At 48.4% G+C, this 16,048-nt stretch overlaps 1 protein-coding gene across 2 annotated transcripts in view; it reads right to left on the bottom strand.

Moving 5' to 3' along the window:
• Gsg1l (GSG1 like) overlaps positions 1-16,048 on the bottom strand; it is a 199,688-nt gene that overhangs the window by 20,819 nt on the left and 162,821 nt on the right. For both annotated transcript variants that reach the window (XM_021168971.2, XM_029479143.2), the window contains exon 5: positions 5,078-5,245. In XM_021168971.2, the coding sequence (XP_021024630.1) occupies positions 5,078-5,245 (168 nt within the window). The remainder of the gene's footprint in view (positions 1-5,077; positions 5,246-16,048) is intronic.

Below are 16,048 nucleotides of genomic sequence, written 5' to 3'. Positions count from 1 at the left end.
TTATTCCTTTTTTTTTTAAAGTCAGAGTCTCACTAAGTTGCCCTTGAACTTACTCTGTAGGCCAGGCAGGCTTTGAACTTACCATTCTCACTCCCACAATTTCTGCCACCAAGCACAGCTCGCAGACTCAACTCAAAGTCTGATTCCACAAGGACTCAGGGCTCAGAGCAGGCAGAGAGCTAGAAGACGCAGCTGCCATGGGAAACCCTGGCTGACCTGCTGCTAATTAACAATGTTGGTGTTGCAGAGCCCTTGTGGATCCAGGGGCTGGGCTGGGCTGCAGAGCAAGAGCGAGCTCCCTTCAGAGGGAAAGGCTGACACACAGGGCGAGCAGAGTGAGCTGCATGCCTTGAGCTGAGCCAGGGAATGAGCATGTGCTATGAGTCATCAGAAGAGCCAAGAAGCAGGAGGGAAGCAGGTGGCAGGAGGCCACCCGAGTGGGAGTGTCCTCTCAAGCAGCTCTGGGCTCCTGGTTCCTCAGAGGCTACCGCACCCACAGGGAGGCAGGCTGCTTGGTCAGTGTGGCGGAGTTCTCTCCAGGGTCTGACCCAACAGGTCTTATTTTCTCTCACGTGCTGTTAAACCAGATCTGAGCATTTGAGTATTCAAGAGAACCCCTGATCTGCAAATATGTGCCTACCTTCAGCAGCTCCCACCCACTCCCCAGGAGGCCAGTTACGACTCCCTCCTTGGGGACAGCTGGCAGCAAGACAGTGGGCAAGAAGTCTCTAGAATTCTAGAGGCTTCATAGACTTGGGACATACCACTCCCAGTTGCTAGTTTTCAGGGCTGGGTCAGCCAGCCTCTGGTGGTATGACCTGCCCTTTCCCATGAGAATGCTATGTGTTAACACGTGTGCACATACATGTGTGTACATGTACACACACACACACACAATGTTTCAAAGCCCCCAGCCACTCAGAACCCACCTAACAGCCCCTCATACTTTTGAAGGACTCTTGTTGTGAAAATTCCAAAAGGACCTGGGTGAGAGTCGGGATGAGGTAGGGAAGAGACAGCTCAGGCCGATCTGCCCAACAGCTTCCCAGAGCAGCAGTATGTTCCCAGACCCCAAGGGATAGAGAGGGTGGGATGCAGACTCCTCTCTTGATGGTGGCAATGGGGGAGTGGGAACCAACACTGTGCTGTGATGAGCCAGGTGCTCACACTTCCTGGCCTGCGTGCACCTGCCCTGCCTGCCTCTCACATTGAGGCTCCTCCACCTGGAGACTCCTTAGCACCCTCCTCTGCCAAGGCTACTCTGTACTTGCCACACAATAGTCATCAAGGACCAAGATTAAATGCCATGGTAACTATGTGGCCTGAGATGGCACTAGCCAGCTGTGCGACCTTGGACAAATCACAGCACCCCTCCGGGACTCAACTTGGCATATGTGAAATAGGGACAACACTTTTATTCATACTTCCTAAAGACTCTGTGGGCATTAATAAGTCAGTCACACTTGGGGTGCTTAGGGGTTGTGGGTCAGGCTGAGCTGTTACAAGGTTAACAACCCACCTGAAGCACTATCCTGCCTCTATCCTAAGCATGTGGTTTTCAAGCTTCTCTCTCTCTCTCTCTCTCTCTCTCTCTCTCTCTCTCTCTCTCTCTCTCTCTCTCTCTCTCCCTTCGAATTCGGGGCCCTGAGCCCAATACACCACAGGGGAACAAAATGTCAGCATTTCCAAATGCCAAGGGACCTGGACTCTCTTTATGTGCAGAAGACACAGGCCCAGAGTTGTTTGCTGCCTAGAGCCAAGTCACACAGCAGCGAAGAGCCAGGTCAGACCACAGCACCCTCTGCTTCCCAGCGGCTCTCCTGAGTGTCTCTCAGCTGCCCTGCAAAAAGCCATGCAACAAAGCCACATGCGCAATGCTGCTTGTAGGCAAAGAGCAAGGGGGGCGGGGGAGGGGGGGAGGAAGAAAATAGAACAGAGCAGCAGGGCTGAAACATTCTCCTCGGAGGGAAGGGAAATCAAATTTGATGAACCTCTGCATAATGTTAAGTTATGAATGTGCAAAGTGATATTCCGCACGTATGCCGGGAAGCACTCATCACGAGCCTGAGCGGTCCAGGGCGTCAGGAACTGGGGCTTGATGAGAAGCTGCTTGCCAGGGTGGGATGCACGGTCTGAGCTGCTCCCTTCGCAGCGCAGCGTGCAATTTCCCTAGTTGGATCCCATGGAAGTATAACACACAGTTGTGGTGTTAATGGGGCACCGGGGGCTTCAGGCTATTCACCACAGCTTTAGGTACTGAGGGCTGCCCACCTCCAGTCCTGGCTACTGATGCTGAGCAGGGACAAGCTCTTGAGCATACTGGGAATGAATGGCCTCCTCTCTGCCAGGACACTGTCTGCAGATAAGGAGACTGGAGTGAAATGCCAGGCAAAAGGGAGGCAGTATCCAAGCATCAAAGATGACCAGGAAAATAATCCTTGGTCGCCAGGAAAGTACCTCATGAGTTCCCACTCAATTTCTGGCACAACCCTGGAGACCAGGTGACACTAACTCCAGCATTAAGTATGCAAGGCATACATGCAGAAAAGTGACCAGGAAGAGGGGTGAACTGATGTGTATCCCAGTGGGAGTACCACAGATGCAAAACCCCGGAATAGGGCAGTCTTGGAGCACCTGTGGTGGAAGGGAGGAGGCAGAGGAAAGAGCAAGTCAGAGAAAGGTCTGGAATAATCATGCAGGAACCCATCCCCCACTCCATGTGGCTGGCATAAAAGGTCGGTCTAAAGAACTCGCTGGCCCAGTCTTCTTCCCTTTACTCCTCCACATACCCCGAGGGTATGCTCCTGGGGCTGCTCAGCCACACCCACTGGGAGTATTGCATTTACCTCTTCCTCAGCCCCCTCTCCCCACACCCAAGGACAGGGGACAGGGTGTATCGGGAAGGTGGCTTCAAGAAACACAGGAGAGAAGAAAGAGGACAGGGAAGGAGGCAAGGATCAGGAAAGGAGTGCTCATGGCAGGCTCCCACTCAGGGCTTAGCTTCCACGGAGAGCAAACTCAGTGTAGTTACTCCTGTGAGTAGGAAGCCCGGGCCTCCTTCCACCACTGCTGACAGCATCCAACACCCTGGACATTCTAGAAAGCACCATGCCCTTGAGAAGGCTGACTCCTGAATCAGAGCCCCCCACATCTGTAGTAAGCGCCCCTGGCACCCCCACATACACTGTGAACACTGGGCAAATATGCCCATAGTTTCAGGATGCCTATGTGGACACAAGCAGATCCCTGAGTTTGATGCTGAGTCTGCTTCCTCTTATCAAATGCTCTGATTCTTGGGGACATGGCCAGCTCCGAATAGGCTCAGAGTCTGAACTGCACAGACTTCAGCCCATCTCATCCTTACTGTACAGTTTTAAATAAGGATCTTTGCATCTCTGAGTCTCATCTTTCTCATCTATCAAAGGAAGCCCAGTAGCATATTCATGCATGCTGTTAGGTGCCCAGACACAGGACCCGGTACAGCTATGTGAGACAGCCATAGCTGGAAGGATGTCTGGGATTCCACTTAATGGAAAGTGGCATGGGTGAAGCTCACTGGGAGAATAGTATTAGCATACACGCGACCTTGGGTTCCATTCCTGGCACTGGGAGGAAACAGAAGCATCCAGGGGTAACACTGGGAGTGGAGACCCCAGGCCCACGTTAGCAATTCTTAGACTCCTACAGACTCCTACATCCCACTCAGGCAGGATGGTCTCTGTATGGGCAGAATGTGAGACACCTCTGTCCGAACTTCTGCTGTCATCAGATACCTCTGGCCTAGGAGGTAGACAGAGTTCTGAAGGAAGCACTGGCCCTGACTGGGCAAGGTCACTTCCTAGCATGCAGTAGTGAGAACAGCACCTCCCATGGCCCAGAAGAGATTCCAGCAGCCAAAGCTGGGCAGGGTGGCATTAGATTGTAGCCAGCCTACAGGAATGACTTTAGAAATAATGACTTAGGAAATAAGAGGAAAGAACAAGATGGGCTTAGAACCACTGAATTGAGGCTGGGCAGGGGGAGGCCTAATTCATCCTCTACCATCTGCCTGCCTATCCTGCCATGTATTCCTCCCCCCATGAATAAATCCATCTGACTCATCTACCCATTTACCTTTCTACTTACCCACCTACCTACCTATCCATCCACCCACCCAATCACTTACTAATTCAATCACTCAATTATCCATATTCATTCAATGACTTACCTACCCAGCTATCCATCCTCCCATTCATCTGTGTATCTCAGCAACCCTTACCTATATATCCATTCATCTACTCATCTACCAATTCCCTTATCTACCTACCCATTCATGTATCTCATATACTCATCCATCTATCCATCTGCTACCCAGTCATCCACTCATTCACCTACTTATCCATATCTAATCTTTCAACTGCCTATCTATACATAAAAGCACTTATCTTTCATCCATCCATCCATCTATCCATCCATCCATCCATCCATTCATCTACCCACTCACCCACCCACACATTCATCTATCCGCCCACCCACCCATTCACTAATCCATCCATCTATCCACTCATCCACTCATCCATCCATCCATCCATCCATCCATCCATCCATCCATCCATCCATCAATGTACCCACTTATCTATCTAGCCACCCATGAACCATTTGTTGCCACCTACATTATTCCCAGATCACTTCTGAAGACACAAGTGATTAGGTGTTGTCCCTGACCTTGAGAAGTCACCAACTCCTGGTGACCACCACCACTCCTACTGCTGGATCCCTTCTCACAGCACCGTTCAACCTCCTTCTGCTTGCCGTTGAAGTAACCTGGGGATGATGGGTACCACTCACATGTTGTTCCTTTTTGAGCTTTCCATAATCGGGTCATATAATTCCTGAGCAATCTTATGCCCACAAAACATTTGATGTCCCAGAAATCCAAAAGTCCATACTCTATCTTACCCAGTTTGTCCCACTTCCAAGATCACCTCAATCAGACCGTTTGGTCCAGTCTTGAATAAGAGCTTTGGATTCCTGAGGTTAGGCCTTGGTCTTTAAACTCCTAGTACTGGCCAGAGGGGACCATGTGTTGTTCACTGACCTCTCCCGGAAGTATTTGATGGCCTCAGGATCTAGGAATGTCGGCTCCTCCCGGTATCCTTGCTCAAAGACCTTGCGCTTGTGCCGGAACTCAATGACTGTCTTGGTATAGGAGTTGAGTGTAGTGACGGACGCCGCCATGCAGCAGGTAAATGAACCCCAGGCCAAGCTGTCGAGAGACAGACAGAGAGAGAGAGAGAGAGAGAGAGAGAGAGAGACCACAGTGAGGGTGGGCATGGACAAGGAGCCTCATCCACACACTATTTGTCTACTTAGCATAGCTACAAGCCCTAAGACTTGGTTCCCACTCCATGTTGATCTGGAAGAATGACAGTGGTCTTCACATTGTGACAAAGACACATCTACTTAGCCATTACTGTGAGAGCAGGGTGAGAGAGAATAGGGAACAGTTACCCAGGATGCAGTGATAACAACACTGGTCCTGGGAAGATGAAGTCCTGGCCAGAGGACATCCTGGGAGAAGAGAACAGCACATGCAAAGCTACGGAGGCATGAGGTCACAGAGTCCATGAGCACACGGTGGGAGGCAGGGATGCTAGAGTGGGGATGCCTAAGGATGCTGAAGTTGACTCTGGAGGAGGCAGGCATGTTGGGCATGAGGGTTACAGTCACCTTTGCTCCCAGATACCCCTGGAAAATACCTTTGACCTCCGTGCCTCGTGCTCCTCACATCCAGTCTTGTGAATGGAATTAAGGCAGATGGCTCTTGAATATACCAACCAGCCTTGGTCCAGCATGTGGAGGCACTCAGGAGAGGCTCGCTGTCATTACTGTCACTACCTGGCAAGGTGTTCTTACTCCTGCTTCTTTGTGATTCAGGATATAGGCACTCCCACTGGGAGATGAAGCCCTGATGTCCCTCTTGGCTGTCTACCCACTGTCTCTCTGCCTGTACCTCCTGTAGCTGGACTGCTTGGCTGCCCTACCAGATGAGTGCACTGAACTCACCCCCAAACCAGACTCAGTTCTAGAAATGGTATCCTGCCTGATTCTTCTGATCTGGATTGTATACTTACACTTAGTGCCAGGAGTGGGGACCCCACCTGGCTTCAGTCCCACTGGCCTGATTTCCTCCAGGCGGATGAATCCCTTCTGATCTCAGTTTATGCGCTCGTGTCTGCTCTGCCAGCACCACAGTACCTGAGAGTTCCAGGTTGTTACCTGCCAACAGCTCACCTGTGGTCTCTGAATACCATCATCCCTAATCCCTGCTTCAGGGCAGCCCTGCCTCCCTCTTGACAACAGCCTGAGTGAACTCCAGAAGGAGAGGAAAGGAAAGGCCTGTGGATTCAGCCTTTCTCAAATGGGTCTCCAATAATCACCTATTTCCGGCCATGCCTAACCCACTAATAGGTTCCTCACATCTGTTGAAGCTAATTTAGATTTTCTAGAAGCCTGGAGTGTCTATAATAGACATTTTTAAGGTGTCAGCCTCTCTGAGGATTTCCAGACCCATTAAATTGTCCAGTGTGTGTCACTCACACACACACACACACACACACACACACACACACACGGGGGCTGGGGGGGCATGACTGCACCAGGGCTGTGGCTGAAGCTGATCTAATCAAGTGCTCTCTCCTGAGCAATGGAGCTAAGATGCCAGCTAAGTTGCTAAGTCAGTGATGCCTTCTGACAAAAACTCACAACCTGAGGTGGGAGAATGAAGAAGTGAGCTTGTTTGGAGAATTCTGCAGTGTTAGTTTAACCTGCCCAGTATCTATTCCTGCCTCTGGTAATGGTACTTCCATCCTCTCAGGGCCATAGCTTGTGAGGACCTGGCCTGCCTTTAGTCTCTAGGGGTGAGCATCCGACTAGGCCTGGGCAATCCAAGTGCTGCTTTCTGTTGCCTCAGCCTTTAGGGATGGGCCCATGGTCTAGGTCTGGACATGGAGGCACCATCTCTAAAGCTGTAGAGAAGAAGAGCCCATCTCTCTCCTGGGTTATTGAGAGAGCTGTCTATCTGTAACTGCTGGGGACCTCCCAACCTGAGACTTAAACTGACCCAGGAGAAAGCAGAGGCAGTAAGGAGCTGCCTCCGTTGTCCTTGAACCTGTCCCTCTTGGGAACCCAATCCTTTTCTTTGGAAGTTTTTCCCTCATTAGCCATTTCTTATTGGTTTTCTGACACAGGTGACAAAAATTCTTGTTTACTTAGCTATAGAAACACCTCCTTTCACATAAGTTCATTTTAGGGTGAATTTTTAGTTCTTACAGTCAGAAATATTAACTTTAATAAACCTTCACTCACACTCTGCATGGTTCCAACCAGAGGCTGAAGCAGAAAATCTGCAGGCAGAGATCCAAGCAAAGCAAGGGGCTGAAAAGGATGAAGCCCAGTCGGTAGCCCAGATCATAGGTATTATCCTGGCTAGTTTCTGTTAACTAGACAACAGTTACAAGTTATCTAAGAAGAAGGAACCACACTTGAGAACATGCCTCTATAAGATTGTCACCACAAGCCTGTGGGTGCATTTTCTTAATTATTGATTGGTGTGGCAGACCACCCCTGGGCAGGTTGTGGATGGTATAAGAAAGCAGGATGAGCAATCCATAAGGAGTGAGCCAGTGAGTAGCACTCCACCATGACTTCTTCTTTAGTTCCTGCCTCCAATTCCAGTCCTGCTTGAGTTCCTGTCTTGGTTTCTCTTAGTGATGAGCTGCTACCTGGAAGTATAGGATGAAATCAGCTCTTTCATCCCAGTTTGCTCTTGGTTATAGTGTTTCATCAGAGCAATTGAAGCTTAACTAAGACAGAGAGGATCCAAACCTATAGGGATGGAGCCGAGGCTATAGGGATGGAGCCTAAGCTGTAAGGATGGAGCCAAGGCTATAGGGATGGAGCCTAGGCTGTAGGGATGGAGCCCAGGCTGTAGGGATGGAGACAAGGCTGTAGGGATGGAGCCTAGGCTCTAGGGATGGAGCCCAGGCTGTAGGGATGGAGACAAGGCTGTAGGGATAGACTCAGGTAGTAGAGATTGAGCCAAGTCTATAGGGATGGAGCCTAGGGTGTAGGGATAGAGACAAGGCTGTAGGGATGGAGTCAAGGCTGTAGGGATGGAGCCTAGGCTCTAGGGATGGAGCCCAGGCTGTAGGGATGGAGACAAGGCTGTAGGGATGGAGTCAAGGCTGTAGGGATGGAGTCTAGGCTATAGGGATGGAGCCCAGGATATAGAGAGGGAACAGAGGCTTCAGGGATAGAGCAGAGGCAGACAGAAATTGTTGGGCAGACACAAAGGCAGCTGACCTGTAGGCCATGTCCACACACCATCTGCTGTTCTTGTAGGACATTAATTCAAAGAGAGTGTTCCCTGGGCTAGCCTAGTGTTGCACATTCCAGCCACCAACCACCCTCTTTGTTCTCAAAACACCAAAGCCCCTGCCCCACTCAGTCCTCCCTCCTATCCAAGATTTCCCCAGGCCTCCAGCCCAGCTGTGTACTCCTCACCTCCAGTGTCACTCCTCAGTCCCCGCTCTCACCATCTCTACGAAGCCTCAGTCCTCACCACACCCTACAATCTTCTTGGAACCTTCCCCCCCTTTAGTAATTCTTTGATTTTAAATTAATTTAAAAAGTGAGATACTTATAGATTCAAATGAAGCTCTTATATGCTCATAGAGATATGGGAGGAGTCGTACCATCTTTAGCCAGTTTCCGGCAATTACAACACATTACAAAATGAGTGCAATTATGGTGCAGTATCAGGACCAAGGTTCTCACTACTCATAATCAAACTGCAGTGCACAGTGGACCCCTTCTCTTGCCATTTTATAGCCACATCCACTTCTTTCCTGACCTCCTCTGGTCCTTGGCAACCACTAGTCTGTTCTTCATTTCTAGAATCTTGACATTTCCAGTATTTAATATAGGTGGAATCATACGACCTGTATGCCCCGGCCGGCTGTTTTCACTTAGCAGTTCTCTGGAGAGTGACTCAAATTCTATCCATCAATAGTTTTCTTCTTTGGTGCAGAGATGTGTGTGTCTCCACAGCCCACCAGCATTCAATTGGGTCAGTATGTGTTATTTTAGCTGGTCTAAGAGACACACAGTCCTAGCTCATAGTAGCTTTAAATGCATTTCCTAATGGCTAAAGGTGTTGAACTTTCCGTCTGCTTGTTTGCACGCTCTGTATCCCTGCTCCAGAGTTCACTTATTAATGGGGGGTTTTGTTGTTCTTGCCGTCCTCGTAGTTTTCAGAGTTCACTTCCTTGGATGCCCTGGGTGGATTAGATCCTATTTTGTGACTGTGGTAAGACACCATGACCAAAGGCAACTTAAGGAAGAGCTTATTTGGGCTTAGGTTCCAGAGGGTTGAGTCTGTCATGGCAGAGTGGAGGCATGGCAGCAAGCAGCAGGCCTAGAGGGCTGAGAGCTCACACCCTCAACTATAAGCACAGAACAGAGAGGGGACCTGGAAGTGGGGTGGAGATAACTAACCTCAAAGCCAGTGATGGAGCCTCTAGCGAGGCTGTACCGCATAAGCCCCAAACAGCTCCACCACTGGGGACCAAGTGTTCAAATTACGAGAGCCGGGGGGGGGGGGGGAATCTCTCTTTCAAAACCCCACGTCAGATGTTAGCCCTTTGTCAGATGTGTGGATTAAAGACACTCATAGTTATAGCATGTCTTGCCAGCCTCTTAATAGGCTTTCCGATTGATTGATTTTTTTTTCCTTTTATGCTTCTGAAGTGAAATCGAAGAAAACGTCTGCTAAGCCTTCGTTCCCAAAGGCTTTCCTCCTGTATTTTTCTAAAACTTTTATAATGTTACATCTTATGCTTAGGCCTGTGACCTGTTTTAATGCAGAATTTAAGTGAATGTTGGTTTTCTGTTATGGGTATACAATAGCTTCAGCACCATTTGTGGAGAACATTGCTCTCATTCCACTGAACTGACGATCTCGTTTGCCAAAAATAGCGGCATTTGTCAAAAAGCAGGCATTTGTTTGAGTCTGCTCTTGGATTCCTGTGTTCTGTCCCATTGATGGATGTGTCTACCTCCCCACACACCCGGAGACACACACACACACACACACACACACACACACACACACACACACTAATATCAGTCTGGGTTACTGTAGCTCTAATAGGTCTTGAAATTGGGTAGACTGAGTCACCCTACTTCTCCTTCTTTAAACATTTTTTTTTTAGCTCTTCTGTTTCTTTTGCGTGTCCATCTGCAGTTTTAAAAAGTTTTTATTAGATATTTTCTTCATTTACATTTCAAATGCTATGTCCATCTGCATTTTGAAATTTTGTATAAGTCTTGTTGAAGTTTTGATGAGAATCATATTTAACCTGTGTTCTACTTTGAGAACTGCTATGGACCTCATGTCGAGGGTTTTGATCCACGAACATGGTCTACTATCAAGACCAGTGATTTCTTTTATTGGAGTTTTTCAGTTATTAGCATATGAGTTCTAGAAATGCTTTATTAGCCTAAAGGCTATGCATTTAACTTTTCTAGTAGAAATATAATTATATTTTAAGTTTTTGTCCAAATTTTCATTGTAAGCTTATAGAAATAAAACCGACTCTCTGTTTTCCTCTCATGGCTGTGCTGAACTCACTGGTCCAGTCTGTAGAATGTTTGGTACGTTCCTTGGGTATTTCTGCACAATCATTATCTGTACATGGCCGTGGTTTGTTCCTTTTCTGATCTGTATGGTGTTTATTGCCTTTTATACCTAATTGTGCTAGCCAGGACTTCCAGTGGTGTTCTCAGTATCACAGAGATGTCCCTCAACTTTATTTCAATGCTATCTACAGACATTTATCAGCACTTGTTATCAAGCTGAATTCCCATTCATCTTTACTTTCTGGGAGAATTATTTAGAACAGGAACTAGCTCATGTGCATGTTGATATAATCATGTGACATTCCTTTTTTTTTTTTTTTTTTTTTTTTTGGCTGCTGATGTGGTTGATGGCTCTGAGTAGATTTCAAGTCTTCATTGCTGGGTAACTTTCTTCAACGTGGCTTACATATATTCTAGACTCCTTTCTGCCATTCTTTGGTGAATGAAGGATTTTTGAAACCATATTCACGATAACTATTAGTCTAACTCTCTCTCTCTCTCTCTGCACTTTCGTTGTCTGGTTTTAGTATCAGAATAACACTAACCTCATAAAATAAATTGCTAAATGTTCTCTCATCTTCTATTATCTGACAGATAATAGGTATTAATTCTTATTTAAATATTTGGCAAGATGTACCAGTAAGATCATGTGGGCTTGGAAATTTCTTTTTGAACATTTAAAAACTATTTTTTCAGTGTTCTTAGTAGTTACTGGAATATTCAAACGACTTATTTCTTGCTGGGTGAGAAGTACCCATCTGTGCTTTCAGAAGAACTGCTCCGCTCCGTTCCATCCAATTGTCAAGTGCACGTGTCCCGAGCCGTTTGTATTATGTCCTTGCTATGCTTTTGATGTCCTCGGGGTCTGTCACGGCCGTACCTCATTTTAGTTTTGAAAAAGCTAGGGTCTGTCAATTTTATTTGTCATGTTTTTTAAAAAGCAGATTTTTTGCTTCATTGATTTTTTCTCTGGTTCTTTTTCTTTTTTTATACTGTTGTTCATTTTCAATTTTGCTGATTTCTGCTCTTATCTTTCTTTTGTTTATCTTTGGAGTTCTTTTAAACCTTTTTTTCTACTATCTTGGAGCACAAACCTTCATTACTGGTTTAAAACATTTTCCCTCCTTTTAAAAAGATGTGTTCATTTGTTCATTCTTGTGTGTACCTGTGTTAGTGTGTATGACTGCATGCACACTTGTGTGCAGTGGCTCATGTATATGAGTGTGTAGACAGAGGACAGAAGGCATCAAGTATTCCCCTCTCTCACTCTTTGCCTGTTCCTTTGTTACAGGGTCTCTCCCCTAAACATGTGGCTTGTATTTTCATGGCTAGGTTGGAAGCCCCAGTGATCTTACTATCTCTACCCCATATATATATGGTCCTCGTGACTGAGCGACAAGCACCCTTAGGCACTGAGCTGCCCCTCCAGTCCCAGTCTTTCTCTCTTTGATAAGGAATCATCTAATCATCCAGCGTTGTTCTTTTCCCTCTCGGTGCTACTTTAGCTCCACAGATTTTTGAGTTGTATTTTAGCTTTTTTCATTTAATGTATTTTAAAGTTTTCCTTGAGGTCCCTTTTGTGGCTTAGGCACTGTTGAGAAGTTTGTTCTTTAGTTTGCAAACTGTTTCCTGATTTTCTTTGTTTGGTTTCACTGTGACCAGAAGACACACTTTATATGGCTTCCTTTTCTTTCTATTATTTTTTAACCCATGAGTCTGCCTCCCCAAATTCTGGGATTACAGGGATGAGCCACTGTAGTCTGGCTCATTTTGGACATTGCTACAGAGATCCTGGGTCTTGAAGCTTCGGCTTCAGCTGGCTTCCTTTGACCACATTCTGGCAAGAAAAATGAGAACCCCATCTGATAACTAGAAAGCAAGCATAAGAGTCCCAGTTTCCCACTAGGCACCACTCGGGGTGGTAAGGATTCCTGACTTTCTCTGGGCAGACGCTGGCTCTGGCTTCCCAGCATACCTCTCCGGACACATCCTGGCAGAGAGGAGCGGGGTATGTCATCCTGTTCCTCACTGCCTTCCGTGATTCTGTGCAGACAGTGGTTTCATCCCCATTGGCTAAGCTGGCAAAATCCCTGGCTCCCCACTGGTGCCTCCGAGGTGGGTGCATGGGGTGTTTGTTATATCTGGAAGAGTCCCAACTTCCTGTGTCCCATATGGTCTTCACTGTACTGAGTGGGAGGGATTGCTACTGATCTAGATGTGGGGCTCCCCGTTCTGGTACCACACAGCAAAGGTCTGCTAAGGTAACATCTCAGCTTCATCTGTGCTGCCGAGGGTGGAGAACCACAGGGATTTCCTGGAACAGGGAAAATTTGCCTTAAAGTTTTAATCTCCACTAACAGCTGATGAGGTAGTATCAGTGTCAACCTGACGAGTCCTGGAATCACCTAGCAAACAAGTATCTAGGTACACCTGTGAGGCATTGTTCAGTTCCTGGGTGTGCCTGTGAGGAACTATGCTGATTATATCACCATAGTGGGGGGAAGACCCAGACTAAAAGTGGTGGCACCATTCCCTAGGCTTGTATCCTGGTGGCACCATTCCCTAGGCTTGAGTCCTGGACAGCATGGAACAGAGAGTGGGCTGAGCAAGCATTCATTGCTCTCTTCTTCCTGACTGTGGGCATGATGTGAGCAGTTGCTTACTACACCTGCTACCTCAACCTCCCAGGATGGACCAGGCATCTGAGCTGTGAGCTGAAATAAACCCTTTTCCCTTGAGTTCTTTTTGCTTATCTTGGTGACAGAAATGACCAGGACTGGGACCCTTCCTGATCCTTGGCTGTCATTCTGTCTGTGTCGTCCATGCCATCAGCTACAACTCTAGCATGGGAACATCCAGTCTCCTAGCTTCTCTCCAACTTCCAGAATCGCCCAACTCTGTTTACAATGGCCTACTCAAGAACTCAGCCATGAAGAGTTCATGCATTGGGAGACATGTCCACCCTAACTTCCTAGATGTTGCAGCCCTGCTTTGTTTGTGGTTACTCTTCCCCTCACAGACCCAAATGCTTCACTGCTATGCCATGGCATCTAGAACAAGGCTTGGCACACAGCAGGTATTCAATAAACAACTGTGGAATGAATACGCAAATGAGCTAACACAGAGAAAATGAAAACAGATTAAAAGCAGATAATAAACACACTGTTTCCTTGGCAGCACCCCACCAACCCTGCACAGGACACAGCTTGGAGCCTCTGGGACTGGAAACTTCTGGTGTCTGCTATTCACACTGCTGAGCTGCTGCAGGGAAGTATGGGGGTGGCTGGCCTGGTTTCACAGCTAAGAGCACAGTGGACACTTGGGGACAAGAGTGAAGGTGGTGTGACGGGAGAGTGTGGCTATCCACCTCCTTTATTCCCAGGAGTCGCAGAGGCAATGCAGAGGTGCAGAGGCTGCTGGAGAGCAGATCTGGAGGCACTGGTCTGCCATCAAGGCCCCACACAGATAACAACAAAGCACTGGGGAAGGCCTCTAACAGACACCTTTAGACTGAGGACACAGGATCACTGTTAGGGACAGGGCACTACCCCAGGCCACCCTCTGAGCTCAAGAGCATTAGGAGCAAAATGATCACAGGCTCTAGGGGTCTCCCAGGTATGACCATCAGGACACCTGTGGGCCCCAGCCCTTTTGCTGACTTGATCTTACAGAAAAGAAGGCCAGAGTTTCTGCTGACCGCACAGCCTCTGGGCAGAACACCAGCCAGCCCAGCAAAATCTCCACAGTGGGGATCCTCAGGAAATCCTCGAGTGCTGAAACAGAGGAGCCTGCTTGGGACCAGACTGCAGAATGGGTGTCCAGTGATCCTCAACAAGAAAGCAGCCCATGGGTCCCAGCTCCCAGAGGGTCAGGGAGATGGGAAAGGAAGGAGGGACAACAGGAAGGCTCCCTTAGTCCACAGGACAAGGGGCTCAGTGTAGAGGGTCACTCCTGGCCAGGCCAGGAGACAAACTTTCCAGGGACCCAGCTCACTCTTTTCCTGTGTGGCCTGGGCTGAAGTATTTAGCCTTTCTGGGCCTTCCAGGTGTGTGTGTGTGTGTGTGTGTGTGTGTGTGTGTGTGTGTGTGTTTGAGACAGGGTCGCACATGTAGCCCAGGCTAGCTTCAAATTTATAATCTTCCTGACACCACCTCCCAAATGCTTCCAGGAACATGTCACTAGGGCTGGCTGCTCTGACTTACAATCTGCAGAGAGATTGTAAGGGTGGGAGTCCATGTGTGTACTAAATCAGGAAGGCTCTCTTTCCCCTGCATTTTGATCAAGAGCAAAACAGAAAAAAAAAGTTTATTCAGGACTGCATCTGTGCTCTTTTGACCCTCCCAGGAGGGCCAGACAGGTGAGGAGGCAGTGGGTCATGGCAGAGACTGGGGAGAGCTGGAGGGCAGAGGACAGTCACTTTTAGTCCTGCCTGAGCTGCACTGTCAAGCCAACGCAGCTAGTTAGGCACAGGCCAGGCAAGTCTTCTCACAAGCCACAAGCTGGGAGCCTACAGTGTCATGCCACAGTCCACACTCTGCAGAGATGAGCAAACGATCAGTGTAGGTTCAGGCCCAGGAAACCCACCACAGGCTGGGGCTTCAGGCAGCCTCTGAGGGTAGCTGTGGGGCTGCTTGGGGAACCGCATTCCACACTCTCTTTCTGACCCAGGAGTGGAGCTGTTGGCTCACTCACCTTTTACTCCACCCAGGCTGGATCCACTCATCCCAGTTGGATGCCCACCATCGTCTTGCCTGGCATGTTCTGGGTAGACTAGGGAAGGCTGAGACAGCCTAAGAGAACAGCATCCTGGAGTATCCAGTTGGATATCTGGGTCATGTGGCACTGAGTGCAGTGGCTGAGGTTCCCTTCATGCCCACTGTTGTTCACAGAGCATCTGCCTTGTTTGGCTACTATAAGCTGGTCACACACACACACACACACACACACACACACACACACAGAGGAAATCCGTCAGCCTGAGTGACTACCTCAGTCAGCCCGGGTGACCCCAAAGCAAGTCTCGCTTCTTCACTTCTGTCTATGAGAGCCTCTACCAGGGGCCGCAGCTCCTGCACCTGCCCTTCACCCACAGAGTGCAGCAGAGTGACACAGGACCTCACACACCAAGCCTGCAGCTTCCACCTGGGTGTCCTGAAATGTTTGATCATGGGATGCTGACCCTGGGTACCAGCCGCCAGGCACAAGAAGCTGCCCCGGCCACCAACCGATGTTAGCCAGCATTGTGCTGAGCTATCGTCTAAGGTCACCTTAGTCACCTCTCAGTAATGTGAACCAGATTGTTATGGAAGTCTCCAAGCTAGGACCAACCTGCTGAGCCTAGGTAGCCTGCAAAGCCATAGGAGGTGAT

The sequence above is a fragment of the Mus caroli genome, unplaced genomic scaffold, assembly GCF_978045245.1.
Source record: "Mus caroli unplaced genomic scaffold, Mus_caroli_1 scaffold_8, whole genome shotgun sequence".
NCBI lineage: Eukaryota > Metazoa > Chordata > Mammalia > Rodentia > Muridae > Mus > Mus caroli.
The sequence above is the reverse complement of the archived record's forward strand: the minus strand, read 5'-3'. Positions and strand labels throughout refer to the sequence as shown.